At 35.7% G+C, this 26208-nt stretch overlaps 2 protein-coding genes across 3 annotated transcripts; both read right to left on the bottom strand.

Annotated features, from left to right (window-relative positions):
* Window positions 1–424: 424 nt before the first annotated feature.
* Window positions 425–20507, bottom strand: erlin2 (ER lipid raft associated 2). 2 transcript variants are annotated; one of them, XR_007930159.1, is made up of 13 exons: window positions 20377–20507; window positions 19429–19533; window positions 19247–19328; window positions 17571–17617; window positions 14654–14715; window positions 14290–14415; window positions 13648–13721; window positions 11641–11699; window positions 10807–10898; window positions 10593–10682; window positions 2665–2744; window positions 2338–2567; window positions 425–1545 (listed from the first exon to the last, which is right to left on the bottom strand). XR_007930159.1 is itself a non-coding variant. In XM_051892938.1 (12 exons), the coding sequence occupies exons 1-12, from the start codon at window positions 20502–20504 to the stop codon at window positions 2388–2390; spliced, it is 1125 nt and encodes a 374-aa protein (XP_051748898.1). In that variant the 5' UTR covers window positions 20505–20507; the 3' UTR covers window positions 425–2387. The 2 variants fall into 2 exon arrangements, 1 of the variants encoding a protein (XP_051748898.1); XM_051892938.1 differs by having other exon boundaries at window positions 425–2567.
* A 733-nt stretch (window positions 20508–21240) lies between these two features.
* Window positions 21241–25623, bottom strand: fbp1b (fructose-1,6-bisphosphatase 1b). The gene is made up of 7 exons (XM_051892942.1): window positions 25391–25623; window positions 24675–24837; window positions 24332–24424; window positions 24089–24229; window positions 23859–23996; window positions 21886–22005; window positions 21241–21746 (listed from the first exon to the last, which is right to left on the bottom strand). The coding sequence occupies exons 1-7, from the start codon at window positions 25558–25560 to the stop codon at window positions 21558–21560; spliced, it is 1014 nt and encodes a 337-aa protein (XP_051748902.1). The 5' UTR covers window positions 25561–25623; the 3' UTR covers window positions 21241–21557.
* Between the last annotated feature and the right edge of the window lie 585 nt (window positions 25624–26208).

The raw sequence follows: 26208 nt of genomic DNA, 5'->3' as shown, positions 1-26208 counted from the left end.
GAGGGGTGTACTCACTTCTGTAAGATACTGTACTTCACGAGTTCACCTGCCCATTCAGTCTGAATGGTTAATGGTAAAACAAACTTGGCTTGCTGTCCTCAAAGGAGGCTCGAACTGGGGGAAAATCAAGGTATCTGGATAAAGAGGCAAAGTTTCTTTAAAAAAGACCCTATAAAAACAGGCCATCAGCCAGTGTGATCATAATCACAATGGTCTTCTATGGCTGTCCAAGTGTTGATGAAAAAGGTTTTGCTAAACGTCAACCAACATTTCACAAAGTTAATGCAAAAAAGTAAATCTGAAAGTTGGAAAAAAGAACACATGAATCTTGAAATCTCAAGCCTTTTTTCTTAATTAGATTTTTTTTTTCTTCCTCGATATATTTTTCCATCTGCATGTTTTTAAATCTACAAAATACATACACTTCTCCTTAAATCAATTTTACCTTTAATGTTATGCCATGGCAAAAAACAAAAAACAAACAACAACAACAAAAAAACAATAGAATAATAATAATAATCATTATTATTGATCGCCTTTCATATAGCATTCAAGTCTTTATTAAATGTAAAAGCGAACACTGAACTACTTGTACCAAGCATGTTTTTTAAGATGTCACCTGAATTTTTTTTTTTTTTTTTTTTAAACTGAACACAAAGACATAATAAGAAAAAAAAAACTTTACTGTATAAACAATTACCCACCTAATACATAGCCAATTTTTAAGTACTGTTAATGTACGTTTATATAAAGAAACTGTGAACTTGACAACACACTTGACAAAAAAGACAGTGATTCTACACACACTCAAGTGTTCCAGCAAAACAGACATGAACAGTAAAAATCTTTGGGAAGTTCTGACGAGTCTCTGAGGTTTTAAACAAAGTATTACACAATCTGCTACAATGTGTAAAACAAAGCAATTCTCTGCCAAAACACATCTGTGTTAAAATAAACATACCCTTTGAAAAAGTCTCACTAAAGTTCTCAAAAGAACTAAATCAAAGCTGTCCAACTTTCAAAGACAGTAACACTAATGAGATCAATATATAATTTCAAATGTACAAATATGAGGTATGCTGCTCTTTTTTAGGAACATTTATATGGTACATGAGTGAAAAATTTCTTCCTTTAAGTTCCAGATATATATGACTGTTAACATGTACATACCTGACTTCAAGCTATTAATCCACTTGAGTTATATCTGGAGGTACTAGAATGAGGTACACTGTACATGAGCTTCATATGTAACTAATTTAAACACTGAACAAAAAAATGCCTGTATATTTTGTAATAGAACTTGAGTTTAGGGGAAATGGAAATCATTTATGGAACATATTCCAAACATAACTAACAAACTAAAGTAGAATAAACATTCCATGAGTGAGAAACAGCCCACAGACATGCTAATTTGTAAAGGTCAATGACCAGACTAAGACAGACTAATTATTGATGCAGTCAACACTCAAATCCTTGGAAATATGAAAGTGACAGAAGAACTGGGAGGTCCATGAGATCTCTGGGCTTATCAGTGCTGCATGCGTACTAGAAAAGGCAAAAAACACTTGCTAATTTAAAGGGGGCATCGCTATATAGTGTACTGTACATTGCTTAGGAGAGAAAATTTCTTGCTGCGTTAAAACTACTAAAAATCTGCACATGCTATTTTTATATATATATGATGCATTACTTCTATATTTAACTTTATAAGCTTTATGCTACACTGTTACCACATGACCATTGCTGTAGGTTTACACAACTATGTTCTCACTACAAATTATCTCTCGAAAGATTTTCTCAGTAAATTAGTTCCATCAATCGGGGAGGTTTCGGAATTAAGTGAAAATGCAAAACAAATGGCAACAAAGTTTAAAAAAATCCTAATCTAGTACATACTCTTTAATTCTGAGGGGCTTGTACAAGGAAAAAAGTCATTTAAAGTAAACCCAATTAAAGAATCCCTGAGGTATAAGAGCCTTCAAGATGCTAAGATGCCTATTAAGTACATAAACCAATCCCTCAGTGTAAAAAAAAAAAAAAAAAAATTGTGGTAGAGAAATGTAATGACAGTTTCATTTTATAAACTTGATGTATCTTAAAACATGCACAAATCTTGTGCGTACATTCTCAGATTCAAATTTAAACCGCCACATTCCGTTCTATTGAAAAGTATAATACTCTGTTCAAGCACCACTGGCTTGTGATCAAATCACTAGGGTATAAATGCAGGTGTTTCTGTCCCACTGATAAAGCACCATGTTACTTTACTGAAGTGGTTTCAGTTGCACTGATTGTACCAATGCAGTCTACTGACTGGCCATTAGTCTCTTTCATTACCTGTTAATTTATCCTCAGTGCTACAACCCAGAGTTCTACCCCATCTCTTGTCATTCCAAGTCCAGTATCCCCTCTGAGAGGGCATCTATGGCTTTGGAGGCAGCGGAGGAGGAGCTTCCTGGTCCTGAGTCCATAAACATGTTAGGGATCTCACTTCCAAAGTAAATCTTACTATTCGCTGCTATTGCCTTAAATTTCATCAGCTGGAGATATTCAGGGGTCAGCTTGAGCTGTGAGAAGAGAAGAGAAGAGAAGAGAAGAGAAGTTAAATACATGTTCATAAAACAATGAGCACAGTAATGATGGGGTGCAGTTTTAAGGGTTTACCTTATTGGCCTCAGCTGCTCTCTGTGCGGTGTAGAAATCTGCATCTGCTTTTGTTTTCTGCCGAGCAAGGAAAGCGCTGTCTATAAAGACAGCAAAACAAACGATAGTGCAAAATGAACAACAGAAATCACAGAAACATTCATTCAGAACTGTGTGATGAAAAAGAGTTAATGCCATTAAATTCATTCTAAGCATCCCAATTCACACTTACGATTATTAATATATTCAGTCGGATCACCCAAACCTCAGAAAATTCAGAGTTAACAAGTTGTAATTATGAGTTAGAACTACAAGGATGTGACTGCTTTTTACAGGTCTCGTAATTAGGGTAATTTCTACATGGTGTGAAAGCATCTTCGTATTTCAACATGTCGGCCGCCACAAGGCGAGCAGCTTCCACATAAAATAAAACAGACGACTATTAGATGACTGATATGACTGTGTACATTATTTTTAATGTATTTTTCAAAAGTACTATTTATTTTATGTAAAACCTTTTAATGTGGGAAAAACTGACTGAGACTGACTTTGTTGCACTCCTGCCAGATTTGTCACTAGTTTAACAACCAGCATTTAAAACTCTGTTGAGAACTGCAAATGACATTCTGCCCAGTTTCACTATTCGCTGGAAAGTACAGCGGATATCCAAGTTTTATGAGGCAGTATATACACCAGAGCTTTTATAAGGGATAGTTAAAGGGATAAACTATCCCTTATAAAAAAAGGGATAGTTCACCCCAAAATGAAACTTCTGTCATCATTTACTCACCCTCAGGTTGTTCCAAACCTGTATATATTTCTTTGCTCTTTTGAACATACAGGAAGATATTTTGAAGAATGTGGGAAACTGAACAATTCTGGGGCACCATTGACTTCCATAGTATTTTTTGTTCCTACTATGGAAGTCAATGGTGCCCCAAAGCGGCCTGGTTACAAACTTTCTTCAAAATATCTTCCTTTGTGTTTAGCAGAACAAAGAAATTCATACAGGTTTGGAACAACCTGAGGGTGAGTAAATGATGACAGAATTTTAATTTTTAGGTAAACTATCCCTTTAAGCAACCCTGTCAGAGATCAAGACACAATGAGGACTTCTAGAAAAAAACAAATCTGGCTTTTATTATGATTTACTTATTTGATCAGCATAGACTTTCCATCCAACGTTCTCTAGCAGATCAATCATTAAGTAAAACTTTGAAACCTCAAACATCATTTAGTAATAACACATCATGTCCGTTGTGCTAGCTGTCATTCTAACAGTATCACACATATAGTGTATCTTATTGATTATTAAGACTCGTAAAAAAGTTCCCTCCGAGGGAACAACTCCTTATTGGCTCAGACACCTCAAGAGGGTGTGAAATCTTCACTTTAAAATCACTGATCACAAGATCACAGACTTTTTTTTCCTGTACTGAAAAATGCTGATGTGAAGATGGTGCTAAGAAGCTAGAAGCTTCTAACGAACCCCAAGCTTGTGCCAGGCTTCGGCCTAGACCTTCCATTCACCAAAGATCCTCTGAATCCAACTGGTTCTCTTTCATCAAGACAATATCAGCAAAGATTCAACGGGAGCCTCCACAAATTGCATCAGGACAGTTTTAATTCAAATGGGCGAGACATGCAAGTATCAAACTTCTCATTATCAGTCTCATTATTTGATACATTGAGTATCCTTACCCCTTTTAAAGAAGGGCCTGTTAAAACTAAACTGATGGTTTGCTCAAGGCTGTCGATCTGCTGAATTTCAAACAATGCTGTAACTTCTTGCTTTCCTGTATTCTGCTTCAGCTCTCTCTTTCCCTTGGTAAACTATGCATGTATGTGTGTGAATGTTAGAGTAGTTAAGTGTTCAGTCGAGTTAATAAAGTCTTGTTAATGTCACACGTAAAGTTGTCCGTGTTTCATACTGGAGTCCCTATTCATGCAGATCCTGACTACATGCTCTGTGTAGTACTTTACATAAGATTGTTGTTTCCTATAACCTGGAAATGAACATTTCTTAGAATTAATCAACAATTAACACTGTGCGTTCATTGGACAACAGGTTAATTGATTGTAATATTAATTTTATTACATTAAGTTAATTTGATTAACTGATCCAAATATTTATAATTAATTATAACTAGTTATGATTAATTATTCATATTTCTTTTGAGCTAATTTGCTACATGTGTATCTTTACTTCTTTATGTATCTCTGTATATTTGTTCTGTTATCTTTTTTTTTTGTTTGTTTTTGTTTTGCCTATTGGCTTCTTGTTATGTTGTCACCTTTCACTCTTTCAATTAAAAAAAAAAAAAAAAAAAAAAAAAGGATATAGGACGGAGACAATATGCTGTTACACATGCTGTTCGCATTCACATAACCAACACGAATATACGCCAAGATGGGCATTTTGACATAACTGTGTGTGTATTTGAACATTTATGTGTAATAAACCGCGAAAATTTGACACTCGCGAGAGGCGGCTATGTGTGTGCGCTTTGGTTGAGAGTGCACTGACTGAAGAGCGTCTCTCAGAGAGCGCGCACAGTTTTTTCTCTCTAGGACATAGCTTACATTTTACCGTAATGTTCTTGCCTACCTGTGTCAAAAAAGTGAAGTAATTGGATTATTTCCACTCTGCAAAACAGCCACTCGCTTCTGCCAACATCTTCAGACAGCGACTACACAGCCAACTGGTGCGAAAATACGAACTCACGCGCAACTGCACTACAGCTAGCGATTTTAAAGAGGCAGCGTTCACTTTTAAGTTTAGACGACAAATTTAGATTTTAAATTCAATATTGATTTAAACAGAACTGTTGAACTAATTTACAGTATGTAACGCAAGTACATTATAAGTAACTGTAATTAAATTACCTAAAAATGAACAGTAATCCCTTACTTTACTTTTTCAGTGGATAAGTAATTTAATTACAGTAACGTGTTACACCCAACACTGACTGTGATGAACAACATTACTAATACAAAAAACTGAATGACTGTTTTAAGCATTTTAAATACTGTTCAGTAGCAGAGCTGCTTTGTTTACGGGTTTCCGGGGTAACCGCAGCATTTCTGCTGTTCAATTAGCGCCATCTGCTGTCAGAGAGTGAACGCGCACTTTCATCCAGCGCGTCTCCTTCACTCGTTCCGCCCTGTGCTTTTCATGCACGTTGGGCTTCTTTACATCTGAGCGCACGTGTCCCTTTGACGCAGAATACAGCGGTTTTGTGCATTTTATACAGTTGATGAGGAAAGTATTCTTAAAATGTATTATATAAAAAATTGGATAAATCGTAATAAAAATTCAGTAATTCAACAATTCATTCAATAATAATTAATTTTGTGCCCACGATAACAATATCTTTTATATTCATTATCGTGATATATCGCATTACCGAATATCGGCACATGTCTACATGTACCCTTCGCTAACAAACTTGTGGAAGGGCTCCTTGTGAGGTCTTCAGTTTTGTTTTAAAACTCCCCTACAAATGGCATCCCATTCCCATGCCCTTAAAGAAAATGTAGTGTTACAATGAATAACGGCATAATAATAAACTAATATACAAGTTCCAAAGCATGTTCAGAACAAACAGTCCTTGCATCTGCCTCTACGACACCATCTTGTACATACTGTAGGCCTACACATTTAGAAAAGAAAATATCTATAATTCTACCCAGTTCACATTAGTTCAGAATAACTGTGACTGTCCAATTTCCTAACCAAACAATTTCCTAACCAATGTTCAAATAAAACTTTGTGAACATTGTGGTTTTTAGCATGTGTGATTCAGTCGTTTGGCTCAGGAAAGTATTTTTCCCAGTATTACTGTGAGATGGTAAAGAAACCTAACCTTTAAAAAACATTCCAAAAAACTGCAAAGTAGAAAACAAAAGGGTAGACATACTGACGAGTAAACTACTGACTGTTTTTATTAAAAACAGTGCATCCTTATGAACATTTTTGTTTCAGTTTTGTTTTTTGGTTAATTTAGTCCTGTGTTAAATAGTATATTGGAATCATACTATTTCACTCTCATTTCCTTTAATAAATCTACTTTATGCTAGTAACACATAATAGTTCAGGACCACTCAGGACCTTAAGGACAAAAATGTCCCCAATGAAACCCATTAAAACTGTAATTTTTAAGCCCAGGGCCATTTAACTATAAAATGATGCAGTCTTGGTTAATAGGCTTTCATTCTGTTGGCAAGGCTTCAAAATTAAAATTCTCAGGTTTAGCCTATAAAGCAAATACTTGCTTTTTTCCTGTTTTTTTGCTTCTGCATATTATAGAGCCAATTGGATTAATTATGCAGCTATAATTGTGTAGGTGTGTTGGTGTGGATGTCAGTGTGTGGTTTGTATATGTGTAGAAAAAAAAAAAAAATGGTGTGTGCACGTATAATATTTGAGAGAGAAAAATTCTACTGTACTGCAAATCACAAATCCCACAGCTGTCTGTACCACTGGAGCTTCGCTGGCATCTAACGGGGAAAATTTGGTACTGTGCCTCAAAATATTACTGAAAGCTAATTTTTTGAGATATCAACCTCAAATTTGGAACACATCTAGCAGTTATTGAGTTTAACATGTTTTATAAAATATATATTTTATATAAAATAATGTTCATTAAATAATTTCCATAATCTTAAACCTCTATAACTTTTTGTTTGTTTCACTTTTTAAACTTTTTACTTCAACAATAATCTGCCAAGGCTCTTCTTTAAAATGTGACCAAACTTAAGTCTGTGCTCTGAAGGTAAAAAATGATGACAAATTTTTGACAGGGATATTTTTGTCCTCTAAGGACCTCAGAGTAACTTTTTCGTAAATTGACACACAAGGGTTAAAAAAAAAAGAAAGAAAAAGGTTTAAAAAAAAAAAAAAAACACTTCTCACTGACTTTCTTCCAGATTCTGGTTAACAATTCTATGTAAACAGCGCATAATGAATTGATACATAAATAATACATAATGCATTTTTGCCACAGTATCTGTCAATGGACACACTGGCTTGATTTGTATGTGTCTTATTCTAATGATAATGACCTGCTTTGCATGTAATCATTTGCATTTGTCTTCGCCATGCAATCAGTCATTCTCTCTGTAGTTTTGTTTTTTGCTAGTTTCATTCTCACATAATTTTTCACGTTGAGGAGACAAACTCCTAGAGGTAAAGGTAAAAGTTTTGAACCTAACAACTCCTGTAACAATGTGCTTTATGTTTTTGAAAGTCTCTTATGCTCACCATGGATTTATTTATTTGGTCAAAAACACAGAAAAAGTAACATTGTGAAATATTATTACAATTTAAAATTGTTTTCTATTTTGATATATTTTAAAGGTGGGGTATGTATGTATTTTTTCAACAACACTGTTTGGAAGTTAGTCGGGCTGACACCAACAACAGATGCCTAACCAATCAGCATTAGGGGCGTATGACGGTCGTGGAGACGGAACGAGCAAGCAGGAGATTAAAAAAAAAAAAAACCCAGAAAGAGAGATGATGAGACGCAATATATAAGAGCTCAAGAGAATATCACTGGAATGAAGGTTTATGACTAGGACCAGCGTTAATATTAGAAAAGCTTTCCAGCGCTGGAGAGAGCTAAGCGGGAAGAACTGAAAACAGATGCGGAGGCTGATTTGATTCCACTTCACACGTGAATAACACTGGGTTTGAGTGTCATGACTGGGGCTGCTGTGCTGTTGGGAACCAACAACGAACACTTGTTTGTATATACTCTTGTGTAAGGTTGGGAATCGTGAGAAATTTTCCGGTTCCGATTCTGGTTCTGCCTAACGATTCCGGTTCCAGTTCCGGTTCCATTAAAATAATTAAAAAACTAATAAAAAATAGTAGTAAGGGAAAAATGCACAATACTTGACTCAAACAGTCCTTTTTGTGTTTCTTATTCTTGTAAAATGAATTTAACAGAACAAAATCTCAACAAATTCGTTAACACAATAAGGTTCATTAGTTAAAATAAGTTAACTACATTAACATGAACTAATAATGAACTGCATTTCTACAGCATTTATTAATGTTAATTTTAACATTTACTAATACATTATTAAAATCAAGAGTTGTATTTGTTAACATTAGTTAATGCACTGTGAAGTAACAAACTATGAACGGCTGTATTTTTAACTAACATTAACAAAGATTAACAAATACAGTAACAAATGTATTGCTCATGATTAGTTCATAAATGAACCTTATTGTAAAGTGTTACCACAAATTAGATAAGATGCTTGAACACACATGTAAGATTCAGACAGATGAAAAAGAATATTTTTGTAAGTTGGATTCATAAAGACTTGTTTCTGAAAGAATGATTCAGTGATAGACACATTTTTAACAGTAATTTGTTGCCACCTAGTGGTGTAACATTGCAATCAATACATTCGTTATTTGAAGTACAGTTACTTTCAGAAGGTAGCCTAATTTATTATACATAGCCTAAACCAGCGTTTCTATCTGAATAATAAACTTTTGTATACTTCTGTTATGATTGGAATAGGCCTATTTGTCACACAGAAATAATGTGCGTTTGAAAATATTGTTTGTGAAGCTGTTTATATCTACTCATGACAACTCTCTTTAGATCAACGGCAGCGCAAACGCAGATTTGAATGTCACGATTTTATTTTTGTCAAAGGTTAAATATACACGGGCGAATCGTTGTCATTTAGGAATTAGATCATGTGGGTGATGAAATCGAGAACGCAATCTTTTAAAGATTAATCGTGCAGCTTTGGGCACCTCTCTCTCTCTCTCCTTTTCTGCATTGAAATCTGATGTATATGAGTAGCGTGAGGGATTTTCAGTGCATTCATTGCTATAATATTCATGATGTGAGATGTCTCTATTAAAGGATACGCTCCCCGCAATTCGCCCACCCATCACACCAGAACCGTTTTTCGGAACCGAAACTTAGAAATCTTGCACGGTTCCGGTTCTTTTCAAAAAACACTACCGGTTCCGGATGAGAACCGGTTCTCGGTTCCCAACCCTACTCTTGTGTGCTGTACATTCATTTTTTGTGCTTCCTTGTCATTCGTTCATCATCTGCACTTTATTTTTCATTAAGCATTTTGTTGCGCGTCAGCTGTGATAAACAGACATCCACTCTCGCATTGCGTGGTTTACCGTAAGCAGGTAAACCACTGCGCACTGACGACCGCTAGAGAATGCGGTGTTGTCGGTGCACTCGCCTTGCCTGCCAGCAGCGGACGGGCCAGTGTTCGAGACAAGACTCGGAGCAGGGTGGTTAGGATTGGAGGGTGAGTTTTGGAGGCGGAGCAATGAAGAGAGGGGTGGGTTTGTTTGGGTTGATTTCAAATATCAACAATGTCCAACAGCGTTGTTGAAAAAATACATACCCCACCTTTAAAATATAAGTTATTATCGTGATGGCAAAGCTGAATTTCAGCAAATACTCCAGTCTTCAGTGTCATTCTAATGATCAATAAAACAGCTGGGCTGCTTAATAATGTTGTGGAAACTGTGATACATTTTTTTAGGATTTTTTGGTGAATAAAGGGAACAACATTTATTTGAAAAAGATTTTTTGTAACATTATAAATGTAACTTTTGATAAATTGAATGCATCTTTGCTGAATAAAAGTATTAATTTCCTAAAAAAAAAATACCTCACTGAAGAAAAACTTTTGAATATAAAATTTTATTTAATTTATGAAATAGGTATATAATGCTATGAGGTCATTTCTTCCAAACCCTGACCATTGTTAGTTTTATATTTTGATAAAATATCTGGCCCCATATGGTTAATCTGACCTGTTGTTATTAATTTCAATTTCAATTTTAATATTATCCTGTTGTTATTAATTTCAATTTCAATTTCAATTTCAATATTATCCTGCATTGCAGTCTTGAACCCCTGAGGAAACATGAACACACATTCACCTACCTTCAATTTCTGATATCTTTTTCTCTGTTTCCTTTTCCATAACTTTCTGGCCATATTTGATTTCAGCCACCTGAGCCACCTTCTCTGCCTCTGCAGACATGAAAAAAGAGCAACATTCTTTTACTTTAAAATGAGCACTAACTTCATCAGTATTCAATCCACAGGACCAAACACGCTCATCATGCTGAATACTAAGAAAATCACTTTTGTTCACCAATGATAGCCTTTTTCCTCTCTGTCTCTGCCTCCTTCTCTACCACCTTCTGTGTCTGAGCCGCAATCAGTAACTTTGTCCTCTCACTCTCCCTGAGAAGACACACAAAATAAAGATTCAATCAAGTTTAATTGATAAGGACTGACAGAATATTCTTACTTTAGACCAAAATACAGTGTTGCAGTTTAGTTAAGCTGTAACCAGGGTCCAAAATTAAGACTCAACATGCACTATATGCAAGTACAAAGTTACTTGCCAGCTGGCAACATAATACATTCACAGTTTGAGCCTCACTATTGGGAGTAATGAGAGTGACTTAAATATATAAAATACACAAACAAATACAGAAAATACAGAACTGTGAGTGGCTCATTTAGTGTATGATGCTGTGAGTAACTTAACCTGTACTGTGTGTCACTAATATGCAAGATTATTACTTAATAAAAAGAATTTTTAAGAAGTAAGAATAATTTGCTTACACTTTATTTCAAGATGCCAGTCTTACAGTGTAATTATACATTTAAGTACTGAGTAATGACAATTAACTACATGTACTTACTATAGGCTTAGGGTTAGGTTTAGAGTTAATTGCATGTAATTATGCATAATTTCTATTACTACAGTAAATCCATGTAACATATGTAACAATGACACTGTAAAATAAAGTGTTACCAGTAATTCCTTTGTCATAGAGACAAAATGCATAAATCATGGCCAGTAAGAAACATCTATTACCACTACAATCACCCACTGTTTAAAGGTGTTAGTTCATTTTGGGTCATGAATCATTAACAGCTATTACGTGTCACATGCATAAGGTTCTCATAAACTCACATTAGTTCATAGTTCCTGCGAATGCTTTCTGGAATGTTTGGTTTGGTAACACGGACTGCCTGCTTACGAGGGAGAGGAAGAGAAGAGAGACAAATTAAAGAGAGGAGAGAGTAACAGAAAAAAAGTTAAAGACAGACATAATTTTTGTAAATAAACAAAACAGACATTTAAAGGAACACTCCACTTTTTTTGAAAATAGGCTCATTTTTCAACTCCCCTCGAGTTAAACAGTTAAGTTTTACCATTTTCGAATCCATTCAGCCGATCTCCGGGTCTGGCGGTACCACTTTTAGCATAGCTTAGCATAGTTCATTGAATCTGACTAGACCGTTAGCATCTCGCTAAAAAATGACCAAAGAGTTTCGATATTTTTCCTATTTAAAACTTGACTCTTCTGTAGTTACATCGTGTACTAAAACCGACGGAAAATGAAAAGTTGCGATTTTCTAGGCCGATATGGCTAGGAACTACACTCTCATTCCGGAGTAATAATCAAGGAACTTTGCTACCGTACCATGGCTGCAGCAGGCGTAATGATATTATGCAGCGCCTGTGACCCATAGACATTATTATAATGTCTATGCTGTGACCCCCTGCTTGCACAGGGAGCGTGCCTTGCAACCATGGAGACATTTGTGATGCTAACGGTTTAATCAGATTCGATGAACTATGCTAAGCTATGCCAAATGTGGTACCGCCAGACCCGGAGATCGGCTGAATGGATTCGAAAACGGTAAAACTCAACTGTTTAACTCTAGGGGAGTTGGAAATGAGCCTATTTTCAAAAAAAGTGGAGTGTTCCTTTAAAAAGCCAGAACAATCTTCTCACAAAGAGACCTTGTTATGCAACAATTTAAATCACAACCACCCTGCCCTTTTTTTTCCCCTAGAAGGGCCTTGGGAAAGGAGTTGGAAGAAATGGATCTTGCAACAAAATTAGTGGATATGGTCAAATACTTCCTTGTGACTCACAGCTTAAGTAAATGACACATTACCCAAAAAACCTCCATTAGAGAATTCAGGCTACAAGGAAGAATAAATCAGGACACCGATGATTTCAGTGTTGTATCAATGAGCTGATGTCTTGCCCATTTTTAGTGCTGCCAGAAGAAACAGCAATGAAAATCTACTGCTTGCACCGTTGATAATAAGAAAGGCTGTGTTAAGTCTGTGAAAACTTGGTTCGGCACCAAAGGGATTTGGTAGAGGAAGTATGAATCCTGCCAAACCAAAGCTAAAGAAAAAAAGAAAAACAAACACATACATAAATAGCATCGTCTAACAAAAAGTGAAACCAGATAAAGTTTTGGTAATGAGTTACGAAAGACCTTGGTTATCTTTCCTGAATTTGAAAGAACTGTATAACTAAGCACTAACATATAACCTGTGCAGAAGATGGCTGTTGACAATGCTGACAAGAACAGAACTCTGTGGAATGGAACAGAAGACAGACTAAGGCTCCGTTTACACTAGCACGTTTTTGTTTTAAAACGCACAAGTTTTGCTACAGTTACGCCTGTCGTTTACACTACGCCAGCGTTTTCGAACCTCGAAAACGCTGCAGACCCCGTTTTAGCTTGAAAATGCAGGGGTTGCATTTTAGTATAAACGGAGACTTTTGAAAACGATGCCGTGGCTGCTCACGTTCACTCTGTGTATCCTTGACGACCGTGTAAACAATAACATGGAGACTGAACTGCAATCTTTGCTGGCTTTGTTGTTATTTTTTGCAACCACTGTGCAGTTAAACTGCAAAAAAATTTTTTAATACTGCAGCTACCTACATGGAGGCAACTGTTTACACGTGAATGTGCATGGCCAGTGTGCATGAACGGTCACGTGACATGCGTTTTCGGCCGTGTTGTGTAGATGGAGATCGTTTCTGAAACACTGTGGACACTCCACTGTAGACGGGGATCGTTTTCATTTTAAAAGGCTGTTTTAAAACAAAAACGCACTAGTGTAAACAGGGCCTAAATTGCCAAACAAATCCATGATGAATCCCACCTGAATGATGAGTCCAGGTGCCATGCTGGTGAGATCCTCCTGCAGCGTGAGCTTTAGATTCTCGTCTATTTGATCTCAAGTCGGAGAAAAATCAACAGGTCACTTAATAAATGATACACAGAACTTATAAACCTAACTCATTTTTTCATCACAACACAACTGTAAATAAAAAGCACTACAGAAGCTTAAGCCACTAGTTACATAAATCACCTCCAAATCACCACTAGAGGGCTGTAATACCCTCACATCATTGTGAAGTGCATTTATTATAGAGATCTAAATGTATTATGAACTTCTGACACTGGAAAATGCAAAATGCATTTCTAGAGCTAAAGAAAATCCAAAGTAATTACTATAGGGAGCTTCATTGTGAAAAATAAATTCATACTATTTTCTAATACCTAACCTTCCTAATGAATTATACTGTGCATTTAGGGTGTCTTGACATTTTAGCAAGGAAAAATGCATTTACAGAAATGCATGTCCAATGAGTGTCTATTGAGAGGCAGTTGCTGTCAGCTGCAAGGAAGAGACCCTTGCGTTGAAATATGGGTTTTAAAGAGGCAAAATATTAACAAGCTTACTGGTATAAAATCATCCAACACACTATAAAAACACAACACAACACTACACAACACTTACCAAATAGACCTATGTAGACCTCCTGAAGTGAGTGCACACTACAGAACTGATTCAGCTCATGGTGAACCTTGTTGAAAATCAGGGCTTTGTCATAGTCTGCAGTGAAGTTTCTCACAATGCCATAAACTGCAGCAGAGCAGACAATGATGTTAAGAAAGAGATGAATAGGGCACTTAAAATAAATGACAGTAGTCTGAGTCATCAGAAGTGATATAAAATATTTATCGGTGAGCAGACTATGCCAAAAAGGCTCTTAGTGGGCCCACCCATATTACAGGGCCCAGGAAAATGTTCCCAGTTGTCCACCTCTAACGACAGCTTTTTATGCAGTTCTACATTATAAATGACAAAAAACTCATTTTACCTGCTGAGGGAGCAAGGTAGTTCACCACCTCAATGAGATCAAAATAGATAATTACACCTCCACTGCAAAGCAAAACAACATGTTTCCATATATGAATGAGCGTGCATGAGTGTGTAAATATATCTAAATTTATTTTACTTTTTTATATACTTTTACAGAAACAACATTAAAGACATTTATAATGTTACACGTTTTCTATTTCAAATAAATGCTGATCATTTGAACATCCTATTTATCAAAAAAAAAAAAATAATCCCAGAAAAAAAACTGTATCATGGTTTCCACATTTCAACTATTTTAGGCTGTGTTAAGAAATGTTTATTGAGCTCCAAATTAGTATATAACTATGATTTCTGAAGGATCATGTGACACTAAAGACTAGAGGCTGCTGAAAATTCAGCCTTGCCATCACAGGAATACATTACATTTTAAATTATTTTAAATTACTATTAAATTATAATTTCACAATATTACTTTTTGTTTTGTAAGAATCTTCTTCAAAAATATCAAAAATCATACTGACCCCAAACTTTTTAACAGCATTGTATATATAAAGATATGATAACACACATTTACCCACATTAAAGGGTTAGTTCACCCAAAAATGAAAATTCTGTCTTTTATTACTCACCCTCATGCCGTTCCACACCCGTAAGACCTTCGTTAATCTTCAGAACACAAATTAAGATATTTTTGTTGAAATCCGATGGCTCTGTGAGGCCTGCATAGGGAGCAATGACATTTCCTTTGTTTTTTTTGGCGCACCAAAAATATTCTCGTCGCTTTATAATATTAATATTGAACCACTGTACTCACATGAACTGATTTAAATATGTTTTTAATACCTTTATGGATCTTGAGAGAGGAAATGTCATTGCTCCCTATGTAGGCCTCACGCTGTGGAACGGCATGAGGGTGAGTAATAAATTACACTATTTTCATTTTTGGGTTAACTAACCTTTTAAAGTTGCAGTAAGAGATTTCTGAGAAACACCGTTGACATTTGAAATCAACACCCAAACAAACACACTTTGCAACACAAGCAACCAGTAACAGCTGGCGCATCAGACAGCTTGGATGAAGTATGGATGAATCAGCTGTGATTCAACAACAACAGCACATCTTGGTTCTGTGAAGCTTTCAAAAACCAATGTTATTCATGTATCGAGCAAAAACAAATCAACCTCAGCGCCTGTTTTCAGGCCGTCCTGCTTTTTAACGTCTCTCGAATGCTAGAAACCTTTTCCAATATTAATGTGGATCCTAGCTCTTGCCTGATCATAGCCCTTCTTCTTCTAATTATATTGCTCTGACCTTTTCCTCTTTAGTAATATCTCTCAACAATCTCTCTTTAGTTTCTACAGTTTTTCTACAAATGTCCTGCTTGGATCGGTCCAATCTACTTTGTTTTTTCTCAAATTTACACAGCCACTGTGTACAAACAATTTTTTAGCACACACACAGGATAGACATCTAGCAAATAAAAAAAGTTGTTTGTTTAGGTGTTGATTTAATTTTCAACAGCATTTCTCAGAAATCACCAGGTTCTACAGCGTTCTGACAGAGAACCCAGAAGCGCTGCACTGTGTCTACAATATAAACAGCGTAAGAGAATGACGGAAGAGACAAATTTGTTGAATAAAGTCATTATTTTTGCTTTGTTTTTGCACACAAAAAGTATTCTCGTTGCTTTATAAAATTAAGCTTGAACCACTGTAGTCACATGGACATTTTAACAATGTCTTTTCTACCTTTCTGGGCCTTAACAGTGGTAATTAAATTGCTGTCTATGGAAGAGTCAGACAGCTCTCAGATTTCATCAAAAATATCAGTAACACTTTACAATAAGGTTCATTAGTTAAACATTAGTTAATGTATTAACTAACATGAACTAACCATGAGCAATACATTTGTTACTGTATTTACTAATATTCGTTAACGTTAGTTAATAAAAATACAGTTGTTCATTGTTTGTTCATGTTAGTTCACAGTGCATTAACTAATGTTAACAAGATTTTAATAATGTATTAGTAAATGTTGGAATTAACATTAACAAAGATTAATAAATGCTGTATAAGTGCAGTTCATTTTTAGTTCATGTTAACTAATGTAGTTAACTAATGTTAACTAATGAACCTTATTTTAAAGCGTTACCACAATATCGTAATTTGTCTTCTGAAGATGAACGAAGGTCTTACAGATGTGGAACGACATGACAGAAATTTCAGAAAGAACTAATCCTTTAAGTAAATATAATCATCAAATACAATACATACATTATTCATTATTGTTTACAGCAATATTTTGAAAAGTCTCAAGAAAGAATAAGAGATTTATTTATTTATTTATTAATTATGTTATAACACACTGTTTCAACCTTAAAGGGATAGTTCACCCAAAAATGAAAATTCTGTCATCATTTACTCACCCTCAAGTTGTTCCAAACCTGTATACATTTCTTTGTTCTGTTGAACACAAAGGAAGATATTTTGAAGAAAGTTTGAAACGAGGCCACTTTGGGGCACCATTGACTTCCATAGTAGGAAAAAAACTACTATGGAAGTCAATGGTGCCCCAAAACTGTTCAGTTTAACATATTCTTCAAAATATCTTCCTTTGTGTTCAGCAGAACAAAGAAAATTATCAGGTTTGGAACAACTTGAGGGTGAGTAAATGATGACAGAATTTTCATTTTTGGGGTGAACTATCCCTTTAAGTCTCCCTTAATATCCCTTAATTCTCCTAAACTGCTGACCTCTCTCTTAAGGTGCACTCAGACTAGGCCAGGCCAGGCAGAGTTCACCAAACAAGAATTTGGTATGTAGCAATAAAGAAAACCAAACACCCATGCTATCGCTGGTGTTCTTGCTCTTGCTTTGCATGCACATGAATCTGATCAATGAACAATTAATCTCACCTTGTGCCGCATGGAACATTCTTTACTTCATCTGTTTGTAGAGTTGTCTTTACGAAAAGTGAGAGGATGCAATAAGAAAAAAAAACTATTATACAGAACTATTATGTATAAAGTTTTATTATACAGGTGCTGGTCATATAATTAGAATATCATCAAAAAGTTCATTTTTTTATTATAAATTATTTTTAAAAATGAAACTTTCATATATTCTAGATTCCCTACATGTAAAGTAAAACATTTCAAAAGTTTTTTTTTTTAATTTTGATGATTAGAGCGTACAGCTCATGAAAGTCCAAAATCCAGTATTTCAAAATATTAGAATATTTCCTAAGATCAATCAAAAAATGGATTTGCAAAACAGAAAAGTTCAAGTTCTTAAAAGTATGTTCTTTTGTGCACTCAATACTTGATCGGCAGGACATATTACAGCAAATGACTTGCTCCTAGCACAAATTACTGCATCAGTGAAGTGTGGCATGGAAGTGATCAGCCTGTGGCACTGCTGAGGCACTATTGAGCCTTCAGATCATCTGTATATTGTTGGATTGACTGTTTCTCATCTTTCTCTTGAAAATATCCCATAGATTCAGGTCAGGCATATTGGCTGGCCAATAAAGCACAGTAATATCATGGTCAGCAAACCACTTGGAAGTGGTTTTTGCACTGTGGGCAGGTGCTAAAGTCCTGCTGGAAAATGAAATCAGCATCTCCATAAAGCTTGTCAGCAGATGGAAGCATAAAGTGCTCCAAAATCTCCTGGAAGATGGCTGCATTGACTTTGCACTTGATAAAACACAATGGACCAACACCAGCAGACGTCACGGCCCCCCCAAATCATTACTGACTTCAGAAACTTCACACTAGACTTCAAGCAGCTTGGATTCTGTGCCTCTCCAGTCTTCCTTCAGACTCTGGGACCATGATTTCAACATGAAATGCAAAATTTACTTTTATCTGAAAAGAGGACTTTCGACCACTGTTCACTGTCCAGTTCTTTTTCTCCTTAGCCCAGGTAAGATGCTTCTGACGTTGTCTCTGGTTCAGAAGTGGCTTGGTAGTCCTTTTCCTGAAGATGTCTGAGTGTGGTGACTCTTGATGTGCTGACTCCGGCTTCATTCTACTCATTGTGAAGCTCTCCCAAGTGTTTGAATCGGCTTTACTTGACAGTATTCTCAAGCTTGCGGTCATCCCTGTTGCTTGTGCACCTTTGCCTACCCAATTTCTTCCTTCCAGTCAACTTTGCATTTAATATGCTTTGATACATCACTCTGTAAACAGCCACCCCATTCAGTAATGACCTTCTGTGACTTACTCTCTTTGTGGAGGGTGTCAATGATTGTCTCCTGGACCATTGCCAAGTCAGCAGTCTTCCCCATTAGTGTGGTTTCAAAGAACAAAAGATACCCGGAATTTATACTGTAGGGATGGTCATTTAATGAAACTCAAATGTAAATATTCTAATATTTTGAGATACTGGATTTTGGACTTTCATTAGCTGTACGCTCTAATCAACAAATTTAAAAAAAAAACCTTTTGAAATGTTTTACTTTACATGTAGGGAATCTAGAATATATGAAAGTTTCATTTTTTAAAATAATTTACAATAAAAAAATGAACTTTTTTACGATATTCTAATTATATGACCAGCACCTGTACATAAAAAGTCTGCCTCTTACCTGTACAGATTTGAATGTAGTAATGAACGGCAGCATCAGGTGAAATCCAGGGCCACTGGTGGCGGTCAGCAGAGCTCCACCTCTGAGAGGAGAGAAGCACACACATAGAGTAGAGACTGACATGCTCTGCAGCATCTGCTTGGTTCTGGGAGCAGATTATTGGACAATCTTGAGCATCTGACCTGTAGTAAACACCCACATGTCCTTCCTCAATCTTATGAAGAGCAGAAAACATTGCGGCTCCTCCTATAGCGAGGATCACAGAGGCAATCGCTCCCAATGACATTCTGAACAAAAAATAAATATTAATATGTTATCCTATAAAAGTACATCTCCATGCACTCAATAGTAAACAACAATTTTAAACAGGTAAAGTAACTTATTTGATTTATTGTTTGCATAAGTTACCATTTATAGCCTCAAACAGGAAATGTGTAGTATTTTAATCTTAGCAAACAAAGATGAAAACAGATCCCAAAACAACTTAATAATATTAAAATATATTGTATACATGTAATGTGTTATTGTAGCCTGCTGATTAAACCTGACTAAACTGGTTTGCTTGCATCAACTATTAAAACATTACTTGTGTAAAACCCAGTGACCACTACCGAGTTCATGACAGATTGAGAGAGCATGTGGAACACTGACATTGCTGTGACTTTGTTGATAAGAGGATTGAGGAAACCTGAAAGCAACTGTCTGTTTTATTGACTGTATATTGTTTGAAAATACCACAAATGAAAAACTCAGTTTAGTAAGCACTAGACTAGAAAGTTCAAAACGCATGTTAAAAGGTTTTAGAGACAGAATATAACATACAGGAACTCTAAATTAAGGCACGATTGTTCGTTAAATACATGACTCGAGTGTCCAGAAGATGCCGCTGGCTGTGTGTTTTCGCTTGATGTTACTCAAACTAATCGATACATTCCTACAAATTAGTTACTATTATGTCAAAATTACAAACATTCTCCTGGCGACAAGCTACAATCTAACCAATAGAAAACACTACTAGCTAGCTTTAAAAGATGTGTATACAAACAAAATACTTGAGACATCCTGACAACGCGAGACTACAGCACACAGAAATTACTTTGCGGATGAAAGCGAACTAAAAGTGATGTTACCTAAGTACGTAACTCCTTCGTGATGGCCGGTAGAGACACCTGCGATCGATGAGGAAAATACAGCGACGCTCTTTTGCGTCTGACGTCACCACAGTTGAACCCATTTTCCGCTGTTGTTCGAGTATCATACCAATAGATGGGGACAAATACCTTCCTATCAGAGCAGGATTGTGGCTGAGGGAAAGTGATGAATAACCGGACTTTATTTTCAGGTTTTCATTTTCATTTTAGTTTAAGTTTTAGTACTTTTGTTATGTGCTTTTGTCTTTTATTATTATTATTATTTTTAAAAGCCTACTATATAGCTTTAATTTATTATTTTTTATACTTTTGGCAATTTTAGTATTTCAACTTAAGCTTATTTATTTCAGTTATAGTGGATATTTGAAATCTACACACCCCTGTTAAAACAGAGGTTTTTGTGATGTGAAAAAAATAGACAAAGAATCATACCAGAACTTTTGCACAGGAAAAAGAATGCTTTTCTAGTATTTCTACATTCCATACTATAATTTTAACAAAAATATTACATGACTTTTAAATAAATTTTAGTTTCAATTCTGCAAAACATTTCACATTAGAGTTTAAGCACAACAGTTCTATGTCATGCGATTCATCTAAATTTAAATGTTGAAAGTCTTATCAAGACTTATCAAACCCTAACTTTGAATGAAGATTCAAAATGGAATTAACATCCAAAACCCCATCATAAGATACATTTCAATTCGATTGCTAATGATTCATATGGGCATGATAATGACTCATATTTGACGTAAGATATGTGTTTGGCTGAAAAGAATTAAAGCTTATATCGTTTTCCAATGATTTCTGATCATCAAATGATGTTTAATGCAGACACAGTCAGAATGTTCTGATTTTATTTTAACAGATGTGGTTTAATATCAGTCACTTTCCATTGTACGGCATCAGATTATATATTTATAATCACTTTATATTATTATGAATCACATAACTAGGGGCCATAAGAGTAAAAAAAAATTACACAGAACATTTGTGAAAATGAAACTTAAAATGGAAAGTTCTTGTTCCCTACAATATATATATATACAGATAACAGATTCTTCATGTTTTGTCCGTATGGTTTCACTATTTGTTTTTGAGGTTCAGTGGGATGGTTGATGGTTGTAGTAGATTGCAAAAGATGCTCATCTGGTGGCATCTCATTTGGCGTGTTTCTTGTAGATGGAGATATACTCCTGCACATCATCAGGGGAGCCCAGCACTATAGGAACCCTCTGGTGAATTGAGTCAGGTTTGATGTCTAGAACATTCATGGCTCCTGTTGTTGCCATACCTCCGGCCTGCTCCATGATGAAGGCCATGGGGTTGCACTCATACAACAGTCTCAGCTGGAGCCCAGAAAGATGCATGAAATCAGTGAGACTGTTGCCTCAAAGTACATTTTAACATGACTCTTATTATAGCACAAATGCCTTGTGGTGTAGTTAGCATTTTAATGCATTTATTACTTAACCATGTTTTTCTCACCTTGCCCTTGGGGCTCTTGACATTAGCAGGGTACAGGAAAATTCCACCATAGACCAGCGTCCTGTGCACATCAGCTACCATGGAGCCCACATAGCGCCCTCCATAGGGTGAACTGCCATCCTGCAGGTCAGAGCGAGAACTTTATCTTCACAGTCAGTGGATGATGTTGGTTAAAAATATTCACTGTGCTGAATTTGACAAACTTTCTATATATATATATACTGCACATTCAAAGGAGAAAAAGATACTGAGAAATTAAGTCAAAGTCAAAAATGAAATTAAGTCAGAAATTAAAGGTGCAATATGTAAGAATTTTGCAGTAAAATATCCAAAAACCACTAGGCCAGTGTTATATATTTTGTTCACTTGAGTACTTTCAATATCCCAAATGTTTCCAACTATTTGTAAATCTTGAGAAAATTGCAGTTTTAACCAAGGCCTCGGGACATGTGAGGAGTCATATCTGCATTACCCTTGGTTTCCCGTTTTATTTTGTAGAAACCATGGAAACACCAAAGACGCTTTAATATATTAAGTTTTAATAGACAAGGGAACAACTGTTTTGATATATTTATAGACAGAAAACTATATATTGTTATATAGCTCAACATGTTTAGTCTTATTGTTTAAATCTAATTTTCTTGATTTTTTGCGAGTACCATGCTTTACCATGCCTCAGAGAAAAACACTATTTTGTGAAGTAGCTAACATAGCATAATCATATGCAGCTTTATTTTTAGTAACAGTAATACAGCATTTTCTCCATCATACAATACGTTTTAAAATTAATTCCATGCCATTTATCAACACAAGCCATCCAGCATTTATTAATATGATATTCTAAAGTCGATTTAGCTTACTGCAGTGTGTAACAATGTCTCACAGCAGCCACCGAGCGAACACACAGAGTAACATTATAACATCATTTTCAACACGCTCAAATGTATCTAATATGATAAACAGAGCTGTGTTACCTCATACTCCTAAACAGAAAAGCAGAAGCGGCGCTGGCGACTGCGGCATAATAAAAGATCTGCTGCTCGCGAGGCGTGTGTTGCGCAATCGCTCCAGCGGCCTTGTTCAGCTCCCACAACACTCGGTCCTGCTCTGCTTCATACTACAGTAACATTAATAATCGCATCCATGAACATGATTTTTTTCCCGAGTCCTATACCGATTCTTTTCCAACGGCTTGTGAGTTGAAGACCACATGTCCCAAGATTCCGCGCTCAAACTTGGCGTCAGCAAGCTACGCCTTCGTTTTGAATAGGCCTCTAGTGACCTCTAGCGGACAGAAAGTTTTACATATTGCACCTTTAAGAAAAAAAAAAGAAAAAAAAAATTTACATATAACTTTAATGGTCTCACTTGAGAGATTTTGTATTAAGAAATTAACACTTTTATTCAGCAAAGATCCATTAAATGAATCAAAAGTGACAGTATAAAGACATCTGTAATGTCACAAAACATTCATATTTTGAATAAATGCTGTTTTAGACTTTCTATTCATCAGAGAGTCCTGGAAAAAAAAGTGTTTTAATTATTAAGCAGCACAACTGTTTTGAATATTGATTCTTAAGCATCAAATCAGCATATTAGAATGATTGCTGAAGGATGATGTGGCCCTGAATACTGCAATAATAGCTGCTAAAAATTAGGCTTTTCCATCATTGTAAAACATTTCATTTTAAAATATATTAAAATAGAAACATTCAATTTAAATTGGAATAATATTTCACAATATTACTGTTTTGACTATATGTTTGATCAAATAAATGCAGCCTTGGTAAGCATGAGAACATTAAAAAATGTTACTGACCCCAAACTTTTAAACAACAGTAAGTTATTTTAAGTCTTAAATTAAGACTTGACTTTATCATGATGTTAACTAAAATCACCACGGTTACTAAACAGATTCTAGGATGTTTTTTTTTCCCTTCAGTGAGATATGCTTGGAATCTGGAGGCTCTTACCTCTGGGAATTTCTTCTTTTGCAGATATTCTGTGACATCTGGGTAAAAATGTTGTGCATAGCCTTCATTGAGACTGTAGATCTTTCCCTTCTTCTTAATCCTGACATTCTGGTCCACAAGTATGAACTCACCAATGGCCTAATGATAGAGGAGGAAAGGATTTAGAAAGATTAGTCTTTTAACAGCTATATACATTAGAATATAAGGTATATAACATAATGCTGACTTACAGGATCAAGCATGAAGCAGTTGACTCCCTGGCCTGTGGAGAGAACCAGCATGGTAGCACTGCCATAAAGAGCATACCCTGCTGCCACAATGTTTCTGCCGCTCCGCAAGGCATCCTTCTCTGAGGGTTCATCATCAGTTTCCTGGAGATCATGTGCACACACACAAACAAACAAAAGCATTTCATTAGATGACTGTAAAGATATCTGTTTGTACTGCAGTGGATCTGAAAGTCTGTACTGTACGTTTCTGTAGATTGCAAAAATGGTTCCAATAGAAGCTAAGCAGTCAATATTTGAAGAGCCATCCAGGGGGTCGAAGCAAACAACGTATTTGCCCTGGGTGAAACACAACACAAATGCATCAAAGTAGCTAGTTAATACAGATAAATTTAATAAACCAACAAACAAAATAATTTCACAGACCATAATACAGACCAAAACAAGCAAGTATGATAATTCACTTATTACTTTGGCCATTTTAAGAAGAACAGTTATTTGGGTGTCTGAATGGTTTACTTTGACTTTTTACTTTTACTTTAATTTGGTCAAAGATTTTTAGGTTGAAAAAAATTATGCACACACTTACCCTTTTTTCTGGTTCTATAATGATGGCTTTCTCATCTTCTTCAGAAACCAAAACACAGGATGTGAAGGAGGATTTAATCATGTTTATTACAAGATCATTGGACAGGACATCCAACTTTTTCACCTGGTCACCTGTAACATTCGTGCTCCCGGCAATTCCATAGCTGAGAAAAAGAGATGGAGATTTATAACAGTGATTAATTCATGGACAATTATGTGGCCTGTATGCTTTTCCCTCTTGCAGTGCTGATAATTTCTTAGAAATAAATCAACCTTTGTCCCCTATTTCAACAAGAGACAAGGTCTAATCATTGCCTGCAGTCTGCAGTGTTTGTTTGCAAAGTAGCTGAACTGACCAGCCACTACAACAGTAAATGGACATATAGTAAATATATACTCAATTGTGCAAACCCGATGCACCAGAAAAAGAGTGTTGCACAGATAGAAATTAAGGTTTAAATTATTGAAAAAGTTCTAATCAATGGGACACTAAACCACATTATATTTTCTGGGAAGTGGTAGAGTGGCTGCACATTGTATACCATTAAACAGAGAAAAGTTTCCACACTTTTTTTGTATATGGGAAGCAAAAATGATAGAAACAGTCTAAAAATGCAAAGTAAATATACTCCAATACGTATGATATACAGTCCATATATTGTTATTTAATATGGCTACTAAATGTTTGTCTGCTAGTGAAGATGCAACAATACTCACAGATTGGCAATCCCGGCTTTTCTGACAGCAGTGGAAATGGCTTTGATGGCTGTGCACATGGAGTTCAGAAGGGTTGTAAGCTCCCCAGTTCCTTTGGCTTTTCTGCCCTCTTCCAAGACAAACCTGGTGAGGGTCACCACATTAGTATCAAATGCACCTCTGTCTGACATGATGACTGACTGCTGGAGCGTGAGTTCAGAAAGGATGTATTAGAACTTAATCTAGATATTTGACTTGGTTTAAAGGGGGAGTGATTGTAGTTTAGCCAATTGCAGGTGTTAGAAGGGAGGAGTGGTTATTTTCCACATGTAGTGAATAGAGGTGAGGGCCTGGCCGAAGTCCATAGAGTTTATCACAGATTTCACCCTGAGTGCAGGGAGACAGTAACAATCAGTAACAATGGAGCTGATTGTATCAGATTGACTGATTTGTGATTGACTGTTTAACCTTTTGCAATTCATATCTATGCAACAAATCTTATCTACAGTAGGTCTTAATTTTAAGATCTGTGCTTACAATGAAGTATTAAAAAGGATGGATTATGAAATCACTAAATATAGCGATTGTACTCTACAGAAATTATTTTGCAACATTCATCCATCTGTTTACCAAAAGATCCACATATGACATAGTTTTGGGACTAATGATTGATCAGCAGTTCAGAAATGTCAGCAGAAACAGTTCATGTGCACAGGGTATCCGTGATCAACGTGCAGTTCAAAGGTTAGTGTGCTTGATTCTTCTCTGAAGGTTAATTGGCTGCAAAAGAGTGGGGCAGTGGGATTCTTACACAAGATTATAACAAACTTATAAATATA

Source organism: Ctenopharyngodon idella, chromosome 5 (genome assembly GCF_019924925.1).
Source record: "Ctenopharyngodon idella isolate HZGC_01 chromosome 5, HZGC01, whole genome shotgun sequence".
Classification (NCBI taxonomy): Eukaryota; Metazoa; Chordata; class Actinopteri; order Cypriniformes; family Xenocyprididae; genus Ctenopharyngodon; species Ctenopharyngodon idella.
This window is presented reverse-complemented; position numbering and strand designations above follow the sequence as displayed.

Excerpts from the sequence above, each read along its gene's own strand:
- erlin2 (XM_051892938.1), bottom strand. The coding sequence starts at position 20,504 with ATGATACTCGAACAACAGCGGAAAATGGGTTCAACTGTGGTGACGTCA. Across the intron at positions 19,329-19,428 it reads CATGTGGGTGTTTACTACAG|AGGTGGAGCTCTGCTGACCG; the intron begins GTCAGATGCTCA and ends CTCTCCTCTCAG. Across the intron at positions 11,700-13,647 it reads CACCTGGACTCATCATTCAG|GCAGTCCGTGTTACCAAACC; the intron begins GTGGGATTCATC and ends CCTCGTAAGCAG.
- fbp1b (XM_051892942.1), bottom strand. The coding sequence starts at position 25,560 with ATGTCAGACAGAGGTGCATTTGATACTAATGTGGTGACCCTCACCAGG. Across the intron at positions 24,838-25,390 it reads AAAGCCGGGATTGCCAATCT|CTATGGAATTGCCGGGAGCA; the intron begins GTGAGTATTGTT and ends TCTTTTTCTCAG. Across the intron at positions 21,747-21,885 it reads TCAAGAGCCCCAAGGGCAAG|CTGAGACTGTTGTATGAGTG; the intron begins GTGAGAAAAACA and ends TCTGGGCTCCAG.